This window comes from Lolium rigidum, chromosome 1 (genome assembly GCF_022539505.1).
Source record: "Lolium rigidum isolate FL_2022 chromosome 1, APGP_CSIRO_Lrig_0.1, whole genome shotgun sequence".
NCBI classification, from domain to species: Eukaryota; Viridiplantae; Streptophyta; class Magnoliopsida; order Poales; family Poaceae; genus Lolium; species Lolium rigidum.
The window spans coordinates 45,256,178-45,278,450 of record NC_061508.1 but is presented as its reverse complement, the minus strand read 5'-3'; the positions used below and the strand labels follow the sequence as shown (position 1 = coordinate 45,278,450).

The 22,273-nt window shown below is 47.7% G+C and overlaps 1 protein-coding gene across 1 annotated transcript; it reads right to left on the bottom strand.

The window, feature by feature from the left end:
* Window positions 1-16,638: 16,638 nt before the first annotated feature.
* On the bottom strand, window positions 16,639-17,928 carry LOC124672234. Its single transcript, XM_047208502.1, has one exon. The coding sequence runs from the start codon at window positions 17,926-17,928 to the stop codon at window positions 16,639-16,641; it is 1,290 nt and encodes a 429-aa protein (XP_047064458.1).
* Between the last annotated feature and the right edge of the window lie 4,345 nt (window positions 17,929-22,273).

The window sequence follows — 22,273 nt, the reverse complement described above, 5'->3', positions numbered from 1 at the left end:
TGACAAGTGTGCATGCTATGTTAGTACTTGGTTTAGTCGTGTTGATCTTTCATGCACTCTAAGGTTATTTAAATATGAACATTGAATTGTGGAGCTTGTTAACTCCGGCATTGAGGGTTCGTGTAATCCTACGCAATGGTGTTCATCATCCAACAAGAGTGTAGAGTATGCATTTATCTATTCTGTTATGTGATCAAAGTTGAGAGTGTCCACTAGTGAAAGTCTAATCCCTAGGCCTTGTTCCTAAATACTGCTGCGTTACTACTCGCTTGTTTCATCGTCCTGGGCAAAGCACTTTTCTCGGTGCCGTTGCCACTCGCTCATACTTATTTATACCACCCGTATTTCACTATCTCTTCGCCGAACTAGTGCACCTATTAGGTGTGTTGGGGACACAAGAGACTTCTTGCTTTGTGGTTGCAGGGTTGCATGAGAGGGATATCTTTGACCTCTTCCTCCCTGAGTTCGATAAACCTTGGGTGATCCACTTAAGGGAAACTTGCTACTGTTCTACAAATCTCTGCTCTTGGAGGCCCAACACTGTCTACAAGAATAGAAGCTCCCGTAGACATCAGTGTGTTGGGGACACAAGAGACTTCTTGCTTTGTGGTTGCAGGGTTGCATGAGAGGGATATCTTTGACCTCTTCCTCCCTGAGTTCGATAAACCTTGGGTGATCCACATAAGGGAAACTTGCTGCTGTTCTACAAACCTCTGCTCTTGGAGGCCCAACACTGTCTACAAGAATAGAAGCTCCCGTAGACATCAAGGCCCGGCTGCCACCGGCTGGTAGGACAAAAGATGTTGTGCAAGTTTCTCATTGCGAGCATGTACGACTATAATTGGAACACATGCCTATTGATTGCTTTGTACTTAGACACCGTTTTATTATTATCTGCAAATGCCCCGCTTGATTGTTACATGAGTTTCTCTCATCCATGCAACGCCCGTTATCCGTCCCCGTGCCTACGGTATTTTAATCCTGCTCGTTTACTATAATCACTACTCGCTGTTTCGTTACTCTGCTGCTTGTTATTTCACTATTGCTACTGCTATAAAACTGTTACTACTGATAAACTCTTGCGAGCAAGTCTGTTTCCAGGTGCAGCTGAATTGACAACTCTGTTGTTAAGGCTTTCAAGTATTCTTTGTCTCCCCTTGTGTCGAATCAATAAATTGGGTTTTACTACCCGCGAAGACAGCTGCGATCCCCTATACTTGTGGGTTATCAAGACCGTTTTCTGGCGCCGTTGCCGGGGAGCATAGCTTTATTTGGAAGTTCACTTGGATTGATATTGTTCGCTGCAAATTCTCCATCATGGGTAAAACTCGCGATCCTAAAGTCGCCATATTACCATCCACTACAAGAAAAGGTACAACTGCGAGTACCTCTGCTTGCTCTTGATTCACCATCTGTGATTGATAAACTTGTTTCACCGCCACAAGCTTCACTTGCTGGTACTTCTGCTGAATCTGAAAACTCTTATGATATTGATAATGTTTCTGCTGTGCTTGATGATAGTGGTTCATTGGGATCCTTTCTAGATGCTACAATTGCTAGGTCTAGACAAATTGAAAATACTGAAACTCCTGATGCTACTACACCTGTTAATTCACCGGAACTTGATTATTCCAGTGATGATCCTGATGAAGATTATGTGGAGCTTAATGATGATTTAATTAATAGATGCAATGCTACTGCCGATGCAAGTAAAATTAAAAAGTTTCTCACACAATATCACTGTTAGACATAAGTTATCTCCTGATCCTAAATTTGCCACATCTCCTATATGCATTAAGGATAAAGATTATGATTTTTCTCTTGATCTATCTCACATAGCTATTGTAGAGAAAGCACCCTTTTGTGGTACTGAAAAAGAAAGTGCTGTAGAACACATGATTGAACTTTCTTCTATGAGTAGTTTGTTTGTCGATGATATCAAGATGCGTACTTATTTTGTCGCTAAATTTTTTCCTTTCTCATTAAAGGATGATGCTAAAACTTGGTATAATAATTTGCTTCCTGGTTCTATTAAAAGTCCAACTGATTTGCGTGATGTTTTCTTTCGAAAATACTTTCCTGCTAGTGCTCAACATGTTGCTTTACAGAAAATTTATAGATTTGACCAAGGAGATGAAGAGAAATTGCCTGAGGCTTGGGCAAGATTTTGTTCTCTTATCAGAGCTCGACCTGGACATGATTTAGAAAAGAATGATCTACTTGATATATTTTATAGTGGACTAACCATTGAGTCTAGGGCATACCTGGATAGTTGTGCTGGTTGTGTTTTCAGGAAAAGAACTCCAGATGAAGCTGAAAAATTATTGGCTAAAATAGGCCGGAATCATGATGATTGGACTACACCTGAACCAACTCCAACGCCAATATTGAAGAAGAGGGGTTTAATTAAATTGAATGATGAAGATATGAGGGAAGCCAAGAAGTCTCTCAAGGAGAAAGGTATTAAATCTGAAGATGTGAAGAATCTACCTCCCATAGAAGATATATGTGAGATAATTCCCCCTTCATCCATGATTGAGGTAAACTCCCTTCGACGCTTTACTAGAGAAGATATTCCGTATTCAAAACCTCTGCGCAATGCTTAGATGAGTTTGATAATTATATTGTTAAGCAAGAAAATTTTAATATGAGAGTAGAGAATCATCTAATGGAAAATTCTCAAGCTATTAGCAATTTGCATGATATTGTGGAGAGAACCTCCAATGATGTTAAGATGCTTGTTAAACATTTTCAAATGGTTCAAACTCAAATTGATCAACTCACTAAAGTGCAAAATGACTTATTACAAAATAATTCTAAAAATAAACATGCTTATGAAGTAACAACTAGAGGTGGTGTCTCTACCCAGGATCCTCTATATCCTGAAGGGCATCCCAAAAGAATTGAACAAGATTCTCAACGCATTGAACCTAGTGCTCCTTCTAAGAAAAAGAAGAAGAAACATAAAAATGTTGTAGAATCCTCTAAACCTGTTAATGATCCTAATAGTATTTCTATTTCCGATGCTAAAACTGAAAGTGGTAATGAACATGATAATAATAATAATGGTAATGATAAGAATGATGTTTACGATAAAGAAGAAGTTGAAGATGAACCTGAAAAGCAAGATAAAAATAAAAAGTATACTAAAGAAGATTTTATTGCTAAGAAACATGGTAATGAAAGGGAACCTTGGGTGCAAAAGCAAATGCCTTTTCCTGCTAAGAAACTAAAACCAAAGGAAGAAGAACACTATAATAAATTTTGTGATTGGATGAAACCTTTATTCTTGCAAATCCCTTTGACTGATGCTATTAAATTGCCTCCTTATTCAAAGTATATGAAAGATATTGTTACTAACAAAAGGAAAATCCCCAATGAGGAAATTTCCACTATGCTTGCTAATTACTCTTTCAATGGCAAAGTTCCAAAGAAGTTGGGCGACCCAGATATACCTACTATTCCTTGTTCTATTAAGAATAATTATGTTAAAACTGCTCTATGTGACTTAGGAGCCGGTGTTAGTGTTATGCCTTTTTCTCTTTATAAGAGACTTTACTTAGATAAGTTGATACCTACTGATAAATCTTTGCAAATGGCTGATAAATCTCATTGCTATTCCTGTTGGTATATGTGAGGATGTTCTCTGTTCAAGTTACTAATAACTCGCTTGATATTAACTGATTTTGTTGTGTTGGAAATGCCTGAAGATGATAATATGTCTATTATTCTTGGGAGACCTTTTCTTAACACCGCAGGGGCTGTTATTGATTGCAATAAAGGAAAGGTTACTTTCAATGTTGATGATAGGGAGCACACCGTCTATTTCCCCAAGAGGATTGAAAAAGCATGTGGAGTTAATACTATTTCTAATGTGAGAACTATCAAAGTTGGAACTATCGATTGTCCAATATATGAGCCTAAAGAAGAATATCAAACTCTTGTGATTGGATCCATATCAATACAATTCAAGGTAACATGATTGATTTGAGGTTTATTTCTTCATATGCTATGTAAAATTTATTTGGTGGCAAGACTTGATCAACCTTGTTAACAAATACTTTTTATATGCATAGAGGAGGTAAACAACATTTCTTTCTTCCTCCACTTGTTCTACTTGCTGTAGCACTTTTGTTTTGCAAAGTTCTTTAGTTAATTGGAGATTTCAAAATTTTTCCTGCCCAGTAATAATAAATTTAATACCCAGAAATGTGCATTTTTCAAAGTTTTCAAAAATTCACAAAAAATTATACTGTTGGTCCTATTTTTCGATGAGGCACCTGGGAGCACCTGGGGATGACCAGTGGGGCACCCCAGGGTGGCACCCCACAGGCTGGCGCGACCAGCAAGGGGGGCGCGCCACCCTGGTGTGTGGCCCCCCTTTACCCCACTTTAGCATCTCTTCCTCCCACACTCTTCTCTCTCCCGAAAAAATCGACACCAACTTCCTCTCACTCGTGTTTTTGCTCAAGAACTCCAGATTTCTCGATCTCTTTGCTCAGCCCAGATTTCTGTATGAAATTTGGCACATTTGCTCTTCGGTATGTGACTCCTCCAACCCTCCAAGTAGAATTTTGTTTAGTGGAGTATATCTTGCATATTTTGCTGCTGTAGGTAACATGTTTAGTGAGCTTGCATGCTTGTTCTAAGTGGTAGAAACTAGTTTTGATGCATGATTAGTACTCTAGCAAGTTCCTATGGTAGTTTCCCTCAATTATATGTCACCAAATCAAATTTTATATTGTTTGTTGAAAAAATTTAGAAAATGGAAGGGAGTAGGCACCAACTCAACCAACAAGAATTAGAGGTGCAACAGGTCATGAGAGTTCACCGAGAAGAAGGAGTATACCCCGCTTACTACCCGTGCATGGACTTTATGAGAAGTGCAGGGATTTTGCAAGATGTTCAAAGACTAATCTCTCGTGCAGGGTTGGATGATTTTGTTGATGGTGAACCATGCCAATATGCAAAACTGACTATGTCAGTAGTGCAAGATTTTAAATTCAATTGGTCACGATTTAACCCCATGGTTCAAGTACAAAATTTATAATAAAACTGTCAACTTGCCATTCAATGATTTTTGTGCAGCAATCGAGTGCCGCAATGGGGATCATGCGAGAAGATAAAGGGATCGCCGCAAGAGTTCTTGGATCTCTTCAAGATGATTTGTCATGGGAGAAGCTTCTCAGAGGATGGTGGTAAAATCAGTAGCATTCATTTCCCAGCTATTCGTTATTTTGCTTATTTCATCACCAAGTGCGTTCTAGCAAGAAAGAATGGAAGTAAAATATCTATCCAGGATCTAGCCTTTCTAGCTGCTGCATTACAAGGTGATAGGACTTACAACTTGGGTGCTTTGATAGCCAATAGACTTGCTACTAACCGTGAGAAGGGAGGAATTTGTGGAGGTCTCATCGCCTCTCGCTTATTAGCTATGCATGGTGTAGAACCTCACCATCTTGATATTCAGCTCCCCCTAGAGAAACTTGACATAGCCTCCATGATTAAGCATGAATTTGTTTCTGATTCGTCTAATTTGAGCAACCTGTCTTATAGAATAACAATTTACAAGAAATCTTGGATAATAACTAAGAAAATTGAAAAATTAGTAGGATTGCCTGCACCTTCTCTGTTTAACCTTGATTCCAGGGAGGATTTGTCAGTCACGGAAAGTGCAGTTAATGCATACATAGAGGGAGGAGGCCATCGTGCAAGAGGCAACACGGAGGAGGCCGAGGAACACCTCGATTCGTCATCCGATGCAGCGAGTTCTTCGCATCCACAAGCTGGGTATGAGGAACCTCCACGTTTTTCTTCTGCATCGGTACCTTATTATGACTACTCCATGTATGATCCACCGGCGTGGAACCTAGACCCTCGCTGGGGTTGATCTCCACTTAGGCCAAAAGCCTAAGCTTGGGGGGAGGTATACCGGCATCACTCATTCTTTGCATATTATGGTTGCTGGATACTTGTACATACTTGTTTAGTTTCTTTGAGTGGTTTTCTAATGAGAGGGAGATGATATTTGGGGAAGTGCTGCCTGAAAACAGATTCTAGACTGTTACCAAAAAAAAATCGTGCGCACAGCCAGAACGTTATTTTGAGCTGCCAATTTTTGTGCATGTTCCCCAGGTTGTTATCTAACTTTCATTAGTTGAACACTTTTCGAGCTGAGCCACGGAAGATTTTTGTAAAAATCGATTTCTGTACTGCTGTCAAGTTTTGGCAGATTTCTGCCATCTTGCTTTTCTGTGTTTCTTTTAGTTTTCATTTTCTTGTTTTTGCTTTGTTTCTTTCCTAAAACACAAAAAGACCAAAAATATTTTTGTTGTTTCTCTTCACCACTTGTTTATCTTGGTTTCTTGCATTTGCTTCGCTTTATTTGCTATTGCTAGTTTGCTATAAGAAAACCCAAAAAGATTTTGCTTTGTTTGCTTGTTTCCTTTTGTTCTTGTTCTCAAATTCGAAAACACCAAAAATATTTGCTGTTCTTCTTTGGTTTGTAAAGTTCATTATGAGTTCAATGGTCTTCGGTGGCTGGAGCGTGGTTTTCATTTCATATTATCCAAGCTACACAAGTGAAAAAGCAATAATGACGATATTCGACAATCTGATTGTGGTGAGAGGCTGGTATGAACTCTATTTGTTTTCATTTTTGTACATATACTCATCCATGTGAGCATGCTTAGTTGGTTCATGTGAGGTATATGTCATTTAAGAAAGTCTAGTAGTTCATGATCTCTCATGTTTAGCTCCAATTTATTAATATGAGTAGCATATCATGGATGTTTGCTTGCATTGTTTTATTCATAGATAGGTATGATATTGTGGTATCCTCCTCTGAATAATTCGTTTGAATTAACTTGGCACATGCTCACGCATGCATATGACTGAACAAAAGTCAATTAAGCCTCGATGATTTACATTTCTTCAGAGTTCTTGTATCACTTTTATGCCTCAGTTAATTTATTTTGCCGCAAGCATGATTATGACGAGTTCATCGCTCTCTTGATTTGTCGCTCCCTAGTCTTTTGCTAGCCTTCACTTGTACCGAGCGGGAACGCTGCTCGTGCTTCCAAACACATGAAAACCAAGTTATTCCGGAGTGTCCACCATAAATACCTATGCATGGCATTTCAAACCATTCCAAGTAAATTCTCATGTGCTACCTTTAAAACCTTCAAAATGCTTCTCAATTTGTGTTAATGTTTCATAGCTCATGAGGAAGTATGTGGTGTTTAACTTTCAACCTTGTCATTTACTCTTGACGGATTTTCATATGGACTAGTGGCACATCCGCTTATCCAATAATTTTGCAAAAAGAGTCGGCAATGGGGTTCCCAGCCCGATTAATCAACTTTCACTAATAATTCTCTTCACATGTTTTGCTCGATTCATCGAGTAAGCAACTTAATTTTGCAAATAGACACTCCTCCATGGTATGTGATTGATGGAAGGCACCCGAGGATTCGGTTAGCCATGGCTTGTGTAAGCAAAGGTTGGGGGGAGTGTCACCCATAATAAAACTAAAATACGTGTGTAAACAAAAGAGAAGAGGGATGATCTACCTTGCTGGTAGAGATAACGTCCTTCATGGGAGCCGCTCTTGGAAGTCCGGTTGGCGAGGTAGTTGGTGTACCCATTACCATTCGTTGACAACAACAAACACCTCTCAAAATAATTTTACTCCTGTTTCAAAAATGAAAAGCTCTAGCGCATGTTAATCCCTGCTTCCCTCTGCGAAGGGTCAATCTTTTACTTTTATGTTGTGTCTCCATCCTTTCTTTGAGCACTTTCTTGAGAGCACAAGCTGTCATTCTTAGTATAATATGCTTGTCTCAAAATATGATTGATTGTGGTATAACTTTGATGCTTTTATCTTTGACAATCACTATTTCTAGTCTTTCTATGAACTTCAGAGGTGCCTGAGCATTTATGTTTTGCTGATCAAATATGGGCAAGCGAGATACCACTCTATCATACTCTTTTATGAACATTGCAATCCTGCTTATATACATGATTCATGATGCTTATTATTAATTGTTGGTACCTTTCCATGATTGATATAGCTATTAGATGATCTTATTTGCATGTATCTTATTATGAACTGCCTAAGTGTTAGCCATAGCATGAGAATATTTACATCATATGAACAAATGTGTTCGTGAAAGTTCTTTTATCGCTCGGTTGTTAAGCTGAATTGCTTGAGGACAAGCAATAAGCTAAGCTTGGGGGAGTTGATACGTCCAAAACGTATCTACTTTCCCGAACACTTTTGCTGTTGTTTTGCCTCTAATTTGTGTATTTTAGATGCAACTAACACGGACTAATGTTGTTTTCAGCAGAACTGTTCTGGTGTCTCGTTTTTGTGCAGAAATCCAACTTTCAGGAAAAACCTCGGAATTTATACAGAAGGCCCTATTTTCCCAGAATACTTACGGAGCCAGAAGGGCAAGTCAGGGGGAGGCCCGAGGGCCCCACACCCTAGGGCGGCGTGGGCCAGGAGGGGGGCGCGCGGCCCTAGCGTGTGGCCCCCTCGGCCGGCCTCCGACGCCCTCCTTCAGACTACTTATCGGCCTCGACCTAAAAATGCACAGAGAGAAGTCGAAGTCGCCAGAAACCCTCAAGAACGCCGCCACATCGCGAAACTCCGTCTCGGGAGCCAGAAGTCTCCGTTCTGGCACTCCGCCGGGACGGAGAATTGGAGGAGATCATCGCCATCATCACCACCGACGCCTCTCCATCGACCAGCCATGTTTCCCCCATCCATGTGTGAGTAATTCCCCCGCTGTAGGCTGAAGGGGATGGTAGGGATTGGATGAGATTGGTCATGTAATAGTGTAAGATTGTTAGGGCATAGTGCCTAGTGTCCGTAATTGGTACTTTGATGATATTGTTGCAACTTGTTATGCTTAATGCTTGTCACTAGGGCCCGAGTGCCATGATCTCAGATCTGAACATGTTATTATTTCATCATGATATTCATTGTTTATGGTCTTACCTGCAAGTTGTATACACATGTCGCTGTCCGGAACCAATGGCCCCGAAGTGACAGAAATCGGGACAACCGGAGGGGATGGTAGTGATGTGAGGATCAAATGTGTTCACGGAATGTTAATGCTTTGCTCCGGTACTCTATTAAAAGGAGTACCTTAATATCCAGTAGATTCCCTTGAGGCCCGGCTGCCACCGGCTGGTAGGACAAAAGATGTTGTGCAAGTTTCTCATTGCGAGAACGTACGACTATAATTGGAACACATGCCTATTGATTGCTTTGTACTTAGACACCGTTTTATTATTATCTGCAAATGCCCTGCTTGATTGTTACATGAGTTTCTCTCATCCATGCAACGCCCGTTATCCGTCCCCGTGCATACAGTATTTTAATCCTGCTGTTTACTATAATCACTACTACTCGTTTCGTTACTCTGCTGCTGTTATTTCACTACTCGCTATCGCTATAAAACCGTTACTACTGATAAACTCTTGCGAGCAAGTCTGTTTCCGTGCAGCTGAATTGACAACTCTGCTGTTAAGGCTTTCAAGTATTCTTTGTCTCCCCTTGTGTCGAATCAATAAATTGGGTTTTACTACCCGCGAAGACTGCTGCGATCCCCTATACTTGTGGGTTATCACGCCTCCCACCCCTCCGCCGCCGCTAGATTTGCCGGCCGTTTCGACGGCTGATCTCTTCTGAGAGTCGGCACCGTCGTCGCGGCTGGCACTCTCGTCGGACGTTTCACCGCCGCCGCTTCGCCAGCGCGTCCCAGAACACGGCGTCAAATCCGCCCCACCTCCACGCACACAAGATGCTCAACGACTTGCCAGATAGGCGCGATTGGCCGCTGTTCGTTGCCTCGTCTGTCGCTGCGTAATTTTAACCATTGATTTTGCTTCAGACATGGATAGCGATGACGAGATGCTTGCCCTACGACCTCCAAGAGCATTTGTTGATCATCGCGTTCCTCCAGGACATGCTTGACGCCGAGGCGGAGGAGAGGAAGAGCCCGCGCCACGGAGGATCAAGGCCAGGGAGAAAGAAGTTGAAGCCCTGGCAGAGGATAGAGGGGCATACCATGCTGCACAACGACTACTTCGCAAATGATGCAACACATGCCGACAATGCACGCAGAGATCCGTGACAACAATTCATGATCAACTTCAAGCTGATCTCGTTGAGTATTTGTGGAGGATCAAAGGATTTTAAGCAAATACCGCGGCACCTTGATCTAGCCCTATTTATTACATTTGTATAGTTATTTTATTGTTTGTTATATTTTAATTTGAAAATAATCTCTGCAAACATATTTATTTGTATGTTATATTTAATAAATGGTTGTGTTTTAAAAAACCCTTAAAAAAGTTTGGGGGCAACGTTTGGGGGACGCGACTGGGGAGCGATGTCCCCCAAACGCGGCACGAACAAAACACGTCCGCCAAACGTTCAATCCGGTGCCGTTTGGGGGACGGTTTGGGGGACGCGACTAGAGATGCTCTAAGGGCATCTCCAAGCGACCCATCCCGCGCCCGCGCGTCCGGATGGGTCGAACCGGACAAAACCGCGACCCAACACAGCGACGCATCGCAAATGCGGATGGTCGCGGTGTCCGGGATGACCCAAACCCGGCCCAAATCTAGGTCAGGTTTGCGTGGCCACGGATGACACGCGGCGTCCGGTCGCGTCCGCCTGCTCGCCTCCCTTGGGCCCAGCTATCGGTGGGTCCGCGCGTCATATTAAATTTGGACTGGGAGGGATCTGTCCCTGTCCAGTCCACTCCCAACTCCAGTCGACGGTTCCCCACACACGCGCAACCGACGCCATTGCTCCCGGTGCAAACGATGGCGAGGCCAGCAACAACCGCCATCCTCCGTCGGCGCTAAGGGCCGGGGGAAACCGCGACGGTCTCCACATCGGAGAGGCCGCCCGCGTCGGCGCGGCATTGGCACAACCCGCGCAGCTGCTGCCGAAGCCGGAGGAGGAAGATGACCCAGACATGCGCGCCACTCTGGCACTGTTCGCGACGGAGGAGGAGGAGAAGTAGCCGCATCTCTCGGCGACCATTCGCACCTCCGCGATAGAGGAGGAGGCCCGGCAGGCGGTCGAGGACGCCGATGCCTGGGCGTTGCTCGACCAGGTCCGCCAGGAGGAGGCAGCGACGCGATGGCGCGAGGAGGCCAGGCTCCGCCGCGAGGAGGAGAGGCGCTAGGAGGCCAGACGCACGGCGGAGCAGGAGAGGCGCTAGAAGGCCAGGCGCCTCGCGTGGCAGGAGAGGGAGCTCCGCCTCAGGGAGGAGGCGCAGCTCCGGACTGCTGCGGCGGAGCACCGGGCGGCTCCGGACCCGCACTCGGCCTGGGAGGAGGCCCTGTGGTCGCCGTGGCCGGAGTCCCTGGCGCGGTCGAGCCACAACAACGCCTCGCTGCCCGGGGACGTCTCGACGGAGACGGCGACGGCGACGAGGCCCAAAGGGACTAGGCGGCGCACCGATGGCCACCTCGTCCTCCTCAAACCCTAATAGAGGGTTTTTTTATTTGTTTTTAATTTTAAAGCTCATATAGAGAGCTTCTTTTGGTAGTTTAAATTTGACCAAAATAGGTCATATGTACAAATTTGCTCAAAATAGGCCATATGTTTAATGAAACTTCGTTAGGTTTAAATTTTCCTTTGTATTTATTTTTTCTTCACATATGCGATGCGTTCGCGCGTTAGGCGTAACGTGCGACCAAATGGACACGCGGATGCGGGACGCTGTTTGGATGTCCGCGCGGCCACCTAAACGGCCCAAAAGTAACGGCCCACGTCATTTGTATTCGCAGAGTTGGAGATGCCCTAAGTATGCAGAGGAGAACAACAAAAATGGCTCTCTCGTCGTCGTCGTTGTTGTTGGCACGGAGATGGATTGGTATGGAGACGTGTATTCAGTGTGCGAGGAAACTCCACTTGCTTGCTGCCTGCCTGCATGTAAAGCTCGCCGACGAAAACACCAACATCAGAACCACTCCCAAATCGACAATGGCCGACGACGCGCTCCCCGTCGCCGCCCGGCCGCCGGCTATATGAATTGTCTTCTTCCTGAGGAACTTGGACCACATGCCTCTCCGGCCGCTCTATGAATTGCTTTTCTGTTCAGGTTTGTGAGGCAACCTCGTTCTGTTCAGGTTTGGATGCGGGGAACGGGAGGCGGCTGGTGACAGAGGGACGACTGTGCGCTGGGCGGTGCGGTAGAGCGGGGAAGTGGGAAAGTATATTTAGCAGCGAAGGAGTGCCTATCGGGGACTACTGGGCAACGGCGGTGAGGGGTGGTTGCGGTGCCGACCTGGCTTTCGGGAGACTATCACGGGGGTGGGAGAGTGAGATTGGAAGGGTATGTGGAGTCTCACCGGCAGGGATGGCCCGCGGCGTTATTTCGTCCCGTCAGCCCCCCTCCCCCCGTGGATTGGGTTTGGCTGGTCGCCGGCTAAGTTGTTGGGCCCCGCCGGCTCCAAAAATAAATTGGGGGCAGTGGCTAGGGGCGTTATTTCGCGCCGGCGCTCCCATTTTTACGGGGAGTGGAGATGCTCTTAGGGTCTTTCGAATTTTGTCGGTTAAAACTGGTGTGAAATTATTTGCCGATAATAAGTGTTAAATATTGAAAACTATAGGAGGAAATACAGCCTTTGCAACATAAAACATATGGGAAACTCTCTGGATACTATATGAATGACTTGACTGGATGCGGATTTGGTGCACCAGTGTTCCCTTTGTTTGATTTTTTTTTTAAATTGTACTTTTTGACTTTCAAAAAAAATCGAAATTTATATCAGGAATACATATATATGGTATGTATATAGAAAAAAACTGACAGTGTATAGCAGTAATATACGAGTATTTTTGTCAGAAAATTGTCATTTTTGTATCTCCCAAAATTCAATATATATTAAAACGAAATTTCTGCCGTATAATCTCGATGTGTATATGTAGATATCTTTTCCGGCAGAATCTTTAGATACATAGAAGTTTAAATTTCAATTTTGCCAAAAACGGACTCACTGGTTCCCAGGTGCATCCATCAGTTTTTGTGACTTGTAGGCCTCTGCATCCGAGAGGCTACACACGGCCGAAACTGAAAGCATACTAGTACATATGAATCAAATTACTAGGAACTATCAACACATGCAAGTCATGACGTGTGAGAGTGGTGAAGAAGCCAGCCGTATTGCAGTTGACTGTTTGTACCTATCCCAGCTCCAGAAATACAATTTTACTAGTGGTCAATTATTCTTGCCATGGGTTTTCGCTTCCGACCACATCTCTCTCCCGGGTCGCTCTCGCGCGGGGGCGACTCCGGAGAGCCCAAACCCTAGGCCAACCACCCCCCTCACAGCCACCTCCCCTGGCCGCCCGCCGCCGGCACCGGCGGTGGTGGCGGCGCCCTGCTGCCGAAGGCGGAAGGGAGTGGTGGGCGCGCCCCGGTGTCTCCTCTGCGCGCGGAGAGGCGGCGACCTGGCGGCTGGCGCGGCGCGGCGGCGGCCTGGCGGCGGGCGCGGCGAGGCGAGGTGGTTTCCGGGCCGGCGTAGCATGCTGTGCTGACCGGCGGCGGAGGGGGCGGTCAGCTCGCGTCTGGAGGAGGCCGCGCCCTGGCGGGCTCGATCTGGGCCTCACGGGGCCGGTCTGGGCGGACGGCTGCGTCCTTCGGGCGGGGTGGTGCCTGCCTGTGGCGCGGGAGCGGCGAGGGGATGGCGTGGCGGAGGCTCTGTAGGCACCGGTGGAGAGGTGGTTGCAACGGCGGCTGCGAGGAGCTCCCGCTGCTGCGTCATGGGCGGCCGCGCTCAAGCGAGCGTCGGTGCGGTTGAGGCCGGCGGCGCTCAAGCGAGCGTCGTGGTGAGTCGGTCGCGCTCAAGCGAGCGGCAGCCTCATATCGGCGCGGTGGTGGACCGAGGTGGGCGGTTCTAGACGGGGAGGCGAAGGCCGGCAGGTGCGGCGCTGGCGTGCTGCATCGCGCCTGGCTGCGCGGGTCCGATTGGGGCGAATCTGGGCCGCGCGGGCCGCGTCCTTCGCGGTGGCACAACGCCCTGCTCCGGCTGCTCTCCAATCTTGATGTGGCGGCGCTGCTTCCTTTGCTTGCCAGGGCAGCGGACAGGCCGAGCGAATGGCCAAGCGGCCTTGCTCCAATTCCGGGGACCTGGCAGCTCGGGCAGTTTGGAGGCTGCCTAGTTGAAGGCTGGAGGGTGGTGGGGTGCACACAGACTCTTGGTGGCCAGCGGGGGTGCTAGTCATGAAGCCGCCCTTGATGTTGCTCCGGCGAGGTATGTGTGGAGAGGTTGGGTGTGACTGAGGTGTGCCGGGAACTCTGGTTCCAGCAAGGTGTGCAGTTCTCCGGATGAAAGTCTTGCTCGACTTCCGTCGATGCCGGTGATGACGTCACTTCTGTGTGTCGTTTGCCTTGTTGAAGGCATTACCGAGGAGATCAATCACTTCTCCCGCTCTCGGTTCTTGTCTTTGGGTGAAAACCTAAATCCGCATGTCGGATTGGCGATGGCGGCATCCTCAATGTCGTTACTTCGGTGGAAGCATCGTTTCGGAGACATGGTACTGACGGGAGCACCTGGGCTGTGGTCAAGCGGTTGGTCGGGCACTTTCAATGGTGTGTGTTCTTGGGTCTGTGGTGCTGGGTCTCGTGGGGTGCCCCGTGGTGGTGGTAGCAGGAGCACTCTCGACATGCAGGCGGCGCCAGACGAGTCCTGTTTCCCGCCCTCTCAAGATCGGAGCGGCACATGCCGCCTCCCTTCGGTTATGTCTTCTCTCTCCGATGTTGTTGAAGACGGCGAACAAGCTCGTGGCAATGGTGATTGATTCAACATGTTTGGAGTGACCTTGGCGCTGTTGCAATGAAGTCGAAGAAATCCCACCGTAAGCACGAGGGATGATGTCCGGTGACGTTGCTTGCCCTAGTGGTGTGCTTCTATGTTTGTGCCGCTCCTAGCCTCCCGGCGTTCTTTATGTCTAGCGGTGCTCTTGTTGATGTAAAGGTTTTCGCCCGGTTTTCCTTCAATAAACTGAGCAGTTCGGGTCTCCGTACCTTTTTCTTCTAATGCAATGAACACAGCAGTTCTCCTGCTGTTATTCAAAAAATTATTCTTGCCATGGTGGCTATTAATCGAGTGAAATATACACATGGAGAAAAGCTATACTACGCGTGTGCCTTTCTACAAACTTGACTTCCTTTCCTTTGCATCGGGTGAGTTGAGTTGGTTACCAGCTATACTATTACTCCATAAATATTTTGACAAGCTCGAGATGGAGGACCTGTGGAAGGACATGTATATCTTTAAGCACTCAACACACTCAAGAGACAGACGATGAGAAGCACAACAGAAGGGCTATGGCGCTCCGTAAAACTTCTTGTTGTCCTCTTCTAGTCTCCCTCTATAACTCTATTTATTCAGAGCTTATATTCTTCACTTAAAATGGAAATTTAGGCCACGATTGCCATCCCAACGTTACTCTCTTGTGAGCATCATGCCATCTGATGATCCGATCAGCACGACGATCTACGCTCACTAACCAAGTAACCATGATCGAGGCTCTGTTCGGCTTATTTCAATAACTGAAGAAAGAACTGCTATTGATGAAACTGAAGAAACAAAACAGCTAACTCTGTAAGCATTGAATTTTCTTAATTTTTTTAGCCCCATCGGTTAAGTGGCACTCCACGCCGGTGAAGCACCATTACTCATTGTACCCTGCCGCCTTCCTCCATGACTACACCTAGCCGCCGCATGCTACTCACACGGTGCCCACCCTCAGGCCTCAGGTACTCCCTTGAGCTCACCTGCCTTGGAACCAGGAGTCTGGTGGGCAGAAAAGAAGCATTCTCTCCTACACGAACGAGCTGGAGCTGGCGCAGCTGCGTGCTTGAATGATCTGCGTGCTTAATGAATGAATGCTAAACGTATGTAGTATTGGAGCTATGTCGAGTGATTATGTAATCTACCTAGCTTTATCTCGAAAGCCATTGCATTATGATGTAATATGTCTAGCCGATCGTTGGCACACGAACACAGAAAATAGAGTTGCACTATGCTATGCTGTAATATACAGACACACAAACACTAGACAAATTGCATTTGCGTTTGTTCGACTTAGTCTATCACCAATCCCCGCACTGCATATGCCCGAGTGATGTCTATGGAAGATGCAAAATGCATACTATATACGATGCCATTATATAAGCAATTGATGCTACTTAAGGTTGAATTCTTTAAATGTGGTACGGAGATGACGGCTAACACCAGAAAATTCACGCAGTATTGGAGGCAGAAATAAATTAACTGATATGTAATATGTTTGTACACCGTAAAAATGATATAAGTTCTTTAATATGTAATAGCTGTATGGATTACCTTGATGACCTTTTTCAGATCCTCGATCTATGATTTTTTGGTCAACACAATCATATGCTATGAGAAGCATAGGGGATCGAATAGATAACATCGCAGTACATGTTTAACACAGTGCACTTAAATAAATTGTATTGTCTGAGCTGCAAGGTGTTGATGCTTTGCTTCCGCAATACTAGCCAAATAAGTCACATGAGACAGCTCTTTTATTATTGCACAAATTCCCAAATGCTTGTAGATGAATCACTCTTCCATGTCTTATTGGTTTTCACGATCAGCCCGGACTCTCGCACGGGTCTGATAAACTCTTTTGCCTCCATTGTTGAAGTTTTTCACCATGTCAGTGAGAAAGTACCAGCAAATTGTGCTTTGCGGAGTGACACCAGCAGCAGCAATGGGAAGGCAAGGTGTAGACCTTTTGCTTACCATGTCAAAGACCATGCACTGATCCCTACCCATCTCGCCGATCCAGTACACACAGTTACCCTTGAGCCCTGGAACACATTGAGCATACATCGACGCAGCGTTGTTCTTCCCGAGAAATACCGAGTAGCCCCCCAAGTCCGTCACAGCATCCCAGCATGGTTGGCGCCGCGGATAATACCTCAGAACCAACATTTCATTCTCTGCTACACGATGACGACCGCCTCCTGGCAGCTGCATGGTAACCGCGCAGCTCTTGTTCCTCCATATCTGGTACAAATTACCGTCACAGAACACAATGTGCTTGGCACTATTGACAAGAGCGAATCTATTGTATGGCGGTGCAAAACTAGTATCTGGGTCGAACGGAAGGTCCCCCTTGGCCAACAAGGGTGCAACGGTGACCGGCGCATTCAGGTCTGGACCCTCAAAAGGAGAACGAGGAAGTCTCCTACGCAGTTCTTGGGTCTGCCTCCCCTTGAAACGTGCAGACCCTGATGATGGATCCTTGACCATGATAGGTTTCCCGAGGCTGCGCTCCGGTAGGCGGAGTATGTAGACATCTCCATAACGAGTGAGGCAGTAAACCCTACCTTTCTCATGGTAGAAGACATCCACGAGCTGATCTCCGCGAGTGAGGCTTATGGGATCGAGGATGGCCCACCTCCTTGCTCCAGCAGTGACGTAGGCGAGCACGTTGATGTCAAAGATGGTGACGGCGGCGAAGTCATCCCTGGCAGGGTTGGGCGCGAAAACCAGCCTGGACGTGGAGTCGGTGCTGTTGTTGTAGATCAGTAGCGGCAGGTCGATCTCGGTGGCAGTGATGGGGTTGAAGAGGCTGAACTTGCACATGTCACCGAGGAGGGCGAGCCATCCGTTGCTGGATCCGATGCATCGTGCTCTTTCGGGGATGGCGTTGAGCTCGAAGGAGCGGTTGATGGCGAGCGATGCAGCAGACGGGGAACGGTTGACGACCACGAGGAGCGACGGGAATGGCGGCGGGAGCGCGCATCGCCACGTTCTGCAGGCCCCGCGCGCTCTGGCGTAGCACTTGAGTTCAAGGGTGTCGCCAATGCGGCAGAGGAGGTCCGGGGGCAGTTCCTCCCAGCGCCGGAATGGCGGCATGGCGGCGGGCGGATTCTATCTAGAAATGGTGAGGGCGCAACTGAAAGGCAATGGACAGGAGCAGGAGAACGGGATGCGGCGGGTGGAAAGGTGGGATGGAGGAGCGGCGGCGGCGGCGGCGGGAGGGAGCTGCGGTGGAGGAGACGACTAGGTCAGAAGCGCCGCCGCCTCCATGTGCGGCATTGGGAATGATGGAGTCCGTGGCTGGCTGCCTCGTGCGTGTGTGCGACGTCATTTATGCCGTGCAGGATATTTGGGCTGGGCCAATTAAAAAAGATGGGCCTCAACGGCATTGCACAGCCTATTTCCAATTAAGCAACGGCCGAAGCTAACAGGTTGAAGGCTATGCTCCCTGAAATTATTTCCGAGGAGCAATCAGCTTTTGTACCAGGTAGGCTTATTACTGATAATATCATCACGGCTTACGAGTGTCTACACTTTATGAAGCGCACTAAGGCAAAGAAACACCGCTTTTGTGCTCTGAAATTGGATATGAGGAAGGCGTATGACCGGATTGAGTGGGCATATCTTGAAGCTATCATGCTTAAGCTGGGCTTTAGCAGAGAGTGGGTGAAACTTATCATGCGATTAGTCACCACAGTATCCTTCTCGGTGTTGTTTAATGGAGCACCTCAGCAGGAGTTTCGACCTACCAGGGGAATCCGGCAGGGAGACCCAATATCTCCGTATTTATTTTTGTTGGCAGCAGAGGGCCTTTCGTGCCTTTTAAAATCTTGTGATCAGTCATCAGCGCTAAGCAGCATCAAGGTGGCCACCACGGCTCCGGCGGTGAACCACTTACTCTTTGCAGATGACAGCCTGCTGTTTTTCAAAGCTAGTACGGATGGTGCGCATGAAGTTAAGGAGGTACTTGAAAAGTATTGCAATGCTTCGGGACAACGGATTAATATGGATAAATCTTCCATCTTCTTCAGCAAGGGATGTCCACGGGCTTTGAGAGAGGGAATTAAATCTGAGATTGATATCCAGAGAGAGACTCTTAATGATAAGTATCTTGGGATGCCGTCTGACGTGGGCAGATCCAAGAGTGGAGCTTTTAAGTACCTCAAGGACAGGGTTTGGAAGAAGGTTCTGGGATGGTTAGAGTTGCTGCTGTCAGTAGGAGGGAAGGAGATACTTATCAAATCAGTTGCACAAGCAGTCCCGACCTTCTCCATGTCGTGTTTCAAACTACCACGTGGTCTGTGTGATCACATCAATGCTATGTTGCGTAATTTCTGGTGGGGCAGTAAAGAGGGCAAACGTCGTACATGTTGGGTCTCATGGGCGACCATGGTGCAACCAAAATATGCCGGGGGCCTTGGCTTCCGTGACATAGAGCTTTTCAATTTGGCTCTTCTCGCACGTCAAGCTTGGCGAATCCTACAGGAACCCTCATCGCTGAGTGCGAGGGTGTTAAAGGCAGCATATTTCCCACAAGGTGACCTCCTTCGGGCTGATCTTGGCAGCCACCCGTCCCAGGTGTGGAGGGCTATTCTGGAGGGGCGTGATGCCCTGCAACTGGGGTTAATTAGGCGTATCGGTGATGGCCGATCGACTGATGCTTGGCGACACAATTGGCTACCTAGAGATGAGCGACTAAGGCCTTTTTCTTGCCGAAAGAACAATGCCCCAATCCGGGTATGTGACTACATTAATCAGACTACAGCATCATGGAATGTGAGCAAGCTCGAGGAGAATTTCCTACCTATGGATGTCCAGGTGATACGGAACATTCCCCTCTGCACACGGTCCCAAAACGATTTTTGGGCTTGGCACTTTGAAAAAAGTGGGGTTTTCTCTGTGCGTTCAGCATATAGAGCTCTTGTTACAACGAAGAAGGTGCGGGAGGATTGGCTTGAGGGTCGCACGGCTTCATCGAACTCCAATACTGAGGATCAGTCATGGACAAAGCTCTGGAAGTTCCAGGTTCCGTCAAAGATAAAGGTTTTTCTGTGGCGCCTTGCGCAACACTCACTACCAACGGGAGATATCCGTCACCACAGAAACATGGCACCGACTTGTGCATGCTCGCTTTGCGGGCATGAGGACTCGTGGCGCCACTCTTTACTAGAGTGCGCCATGTCTCGATGCATATGGGCGCTTGCTGACCCAGTGATCGTGGAGCACATTAGCTTGTCGACGGAGCCTTCAGCCAAGCAGTGGCTCTTTTCGATGATGAGCTCCATGGAGTTGAATGATCTGACAAAAATGCTGGTGACACTATGGGCGATTTGGCATGCAAGACGGAAAGCGATTCATGAGGACATTTTCCAGAGCCCGATGGCGACAATGGGGTTTGTGAATACGTTCTTGCAGGAGCTCAACATGGCAAAGCCAGCTCGACATGCCGGAGTTGCTGGGCCTCGTCAGGCTCTAGTGCCGAAATGGATTGCGCCACCATCTGGTACATACAAGATCAACGTGGATGCGGGCGTTGCGAAGACAGAGATGAAAGGAGCTGTGAGCGCAATCTGCCGATCTGATCTTGGGCAGTTTATGGGAGCTTCGGTGGTTACTACGGATGGCATCACACATGCTGGGAGTCTAGAGGCTATGGCAGTCCGTGAAGCGCTTGCTCTCGCTGTTGATCTAAATATCGGCAAGTGCAAGATTGCTTCAGACTGTCTAGAGGTGATAAAGGGTATCCAGGAGCCAGCTCTTGGAGTGTTCAGCAATATCCTGAGAGAGATCATTGGTGAAGCGAGCCAGAGAGGGGAGTTCTCTTTCTGCCACGAGAACCGGAGATCAAACAAGGAGGCTCATTCCCTGGCGCGTCTAGCTACTACTCTGCCAATAGGGCGCCATGTTTGGTTCTTAGCCCCTCCAGAAGGGCTTAATATTCCTGTAAACATTGGTACTGTTTAATTTATAAAGCAGGATGTTTCTCAAAAAAAAAAAAAATTAAGCAACGGCCGATGGTGGCATACATGTGTTTTCAATTTTCACAAAAAAATAATTCACAAAAACAAAAGTGTTCCCTTCTTCCAAATAAACATTGTTGTACCAGCACCTGGCACGTGATTTTTTTTTGACGTTCAAGGCAGTCGATTCAATCGTCCCATTAGATAAAAAGATAGAGGTTTATGTATAGAAGTTTGTGTTCCGGTTCCCCATTACAAAGCAGTAAAGCACCAAGCCTCCCCAAAGACCGCCACCCTACAGGGCTACATCTCTCGGGTCCTAAGTGTGGGCGTATGCCTTCTGCGCAATCATATCTCCTTCCAAACCAAGTGCGTCACCGCCTTCGGCAACAAAGCACTGTGGAACACACGCCTGTTCCTCTCCTTCCAAGTTTCCCACTTGGTGTAAATAATGGCACCACTAGCCTCTCTCCTCCTCTCCTTAGGAATGCCCATGATCGCCGTGTCCCACCAACCATTGATTTTGTCACCCAAGGGAGGAGGCACCACTCCGAGCGAACCCTTCCACTCGAAAATCTTCTCACAAACCGCAATCGTGGAAGTGCAATCCAAAATGAGATGATGGACGGTCTCCAATTGCCCTCCGCAGAGCTTGCAGATGAGGTAGTGCGGACAACCCAACAAGGCAAGGTTGTCAGCAGTGAGGATCTTACTATGAAGTACCAACGGCAAAGAATCTGCATTTTTGCTCTACATGAGCCTTCCATACCTTCCCCACCCTAAAAGGGGTGCAAGATCCCCTAAGAGCATCTCCAACAGAGGCGCGAAACGGCGCGCCATCGCGTTACAACCGCTTTTTGCTGCGCGCGCACCCTCCCGCGCGACTCCAGCGGACGCGGCAAACCCGCGCGCGAAAGAAAATTCCCCCCACGTGCGCTATCGCGGCAAACTTGCCGCATCGCTTCGCGCGCGCTATAAAGCGCCGCGTGTGCGCGCACCCAACTGCCACTAAAGGTTCCACCGCTTCCCCGCGCCACGCATCGCCGCTCTCCTTCCTCGCCGCGGCCTCCGCTCGTTCATCGCCAGGATGCTGCCGCGCCGCCGCGGATCGTCGGGCTTCCGCGGCGTCTGAGCGCGTCCGAACAAGACATTCTACGTGGAGATTCGCACCGGCGGCTTCCGCGTCACCCTCGGCACCTTCATCACGCCGGAGCTGGCGGCGCGCGCCTACAACGCGGCCGCGTGGCAATTCCGGCGGCCGCGGCGCGACCTCAACTTCTAGGACTTCGAGTCGCTTGAGGAGGCGGAGTTCCTGGCGCCCGCGCCTCGTCAGTGAGGAGGACCATCGCCGCCACCGCCAGGTGCAACGCCGCATCGCCATCGCCGAGCGCGACGAGGAGCTGATGCGCCAGTGGAGGGAGCAGTTCCCCAGTGACATCGACAACACAGAGGCGTTCTTAGCGGACCTCAGGGCGCAGCGT

Bases quoted from the DNA above. Each gene is read 5' to 3' on its own strand.
- LOC124672234 (XM_047208502.1), bottom strand. From the start codon at position 17,928: ATGCCGCCATTCCGGCGCTGGGAGGAACTGCCCCCGGACCTCCTCTGC.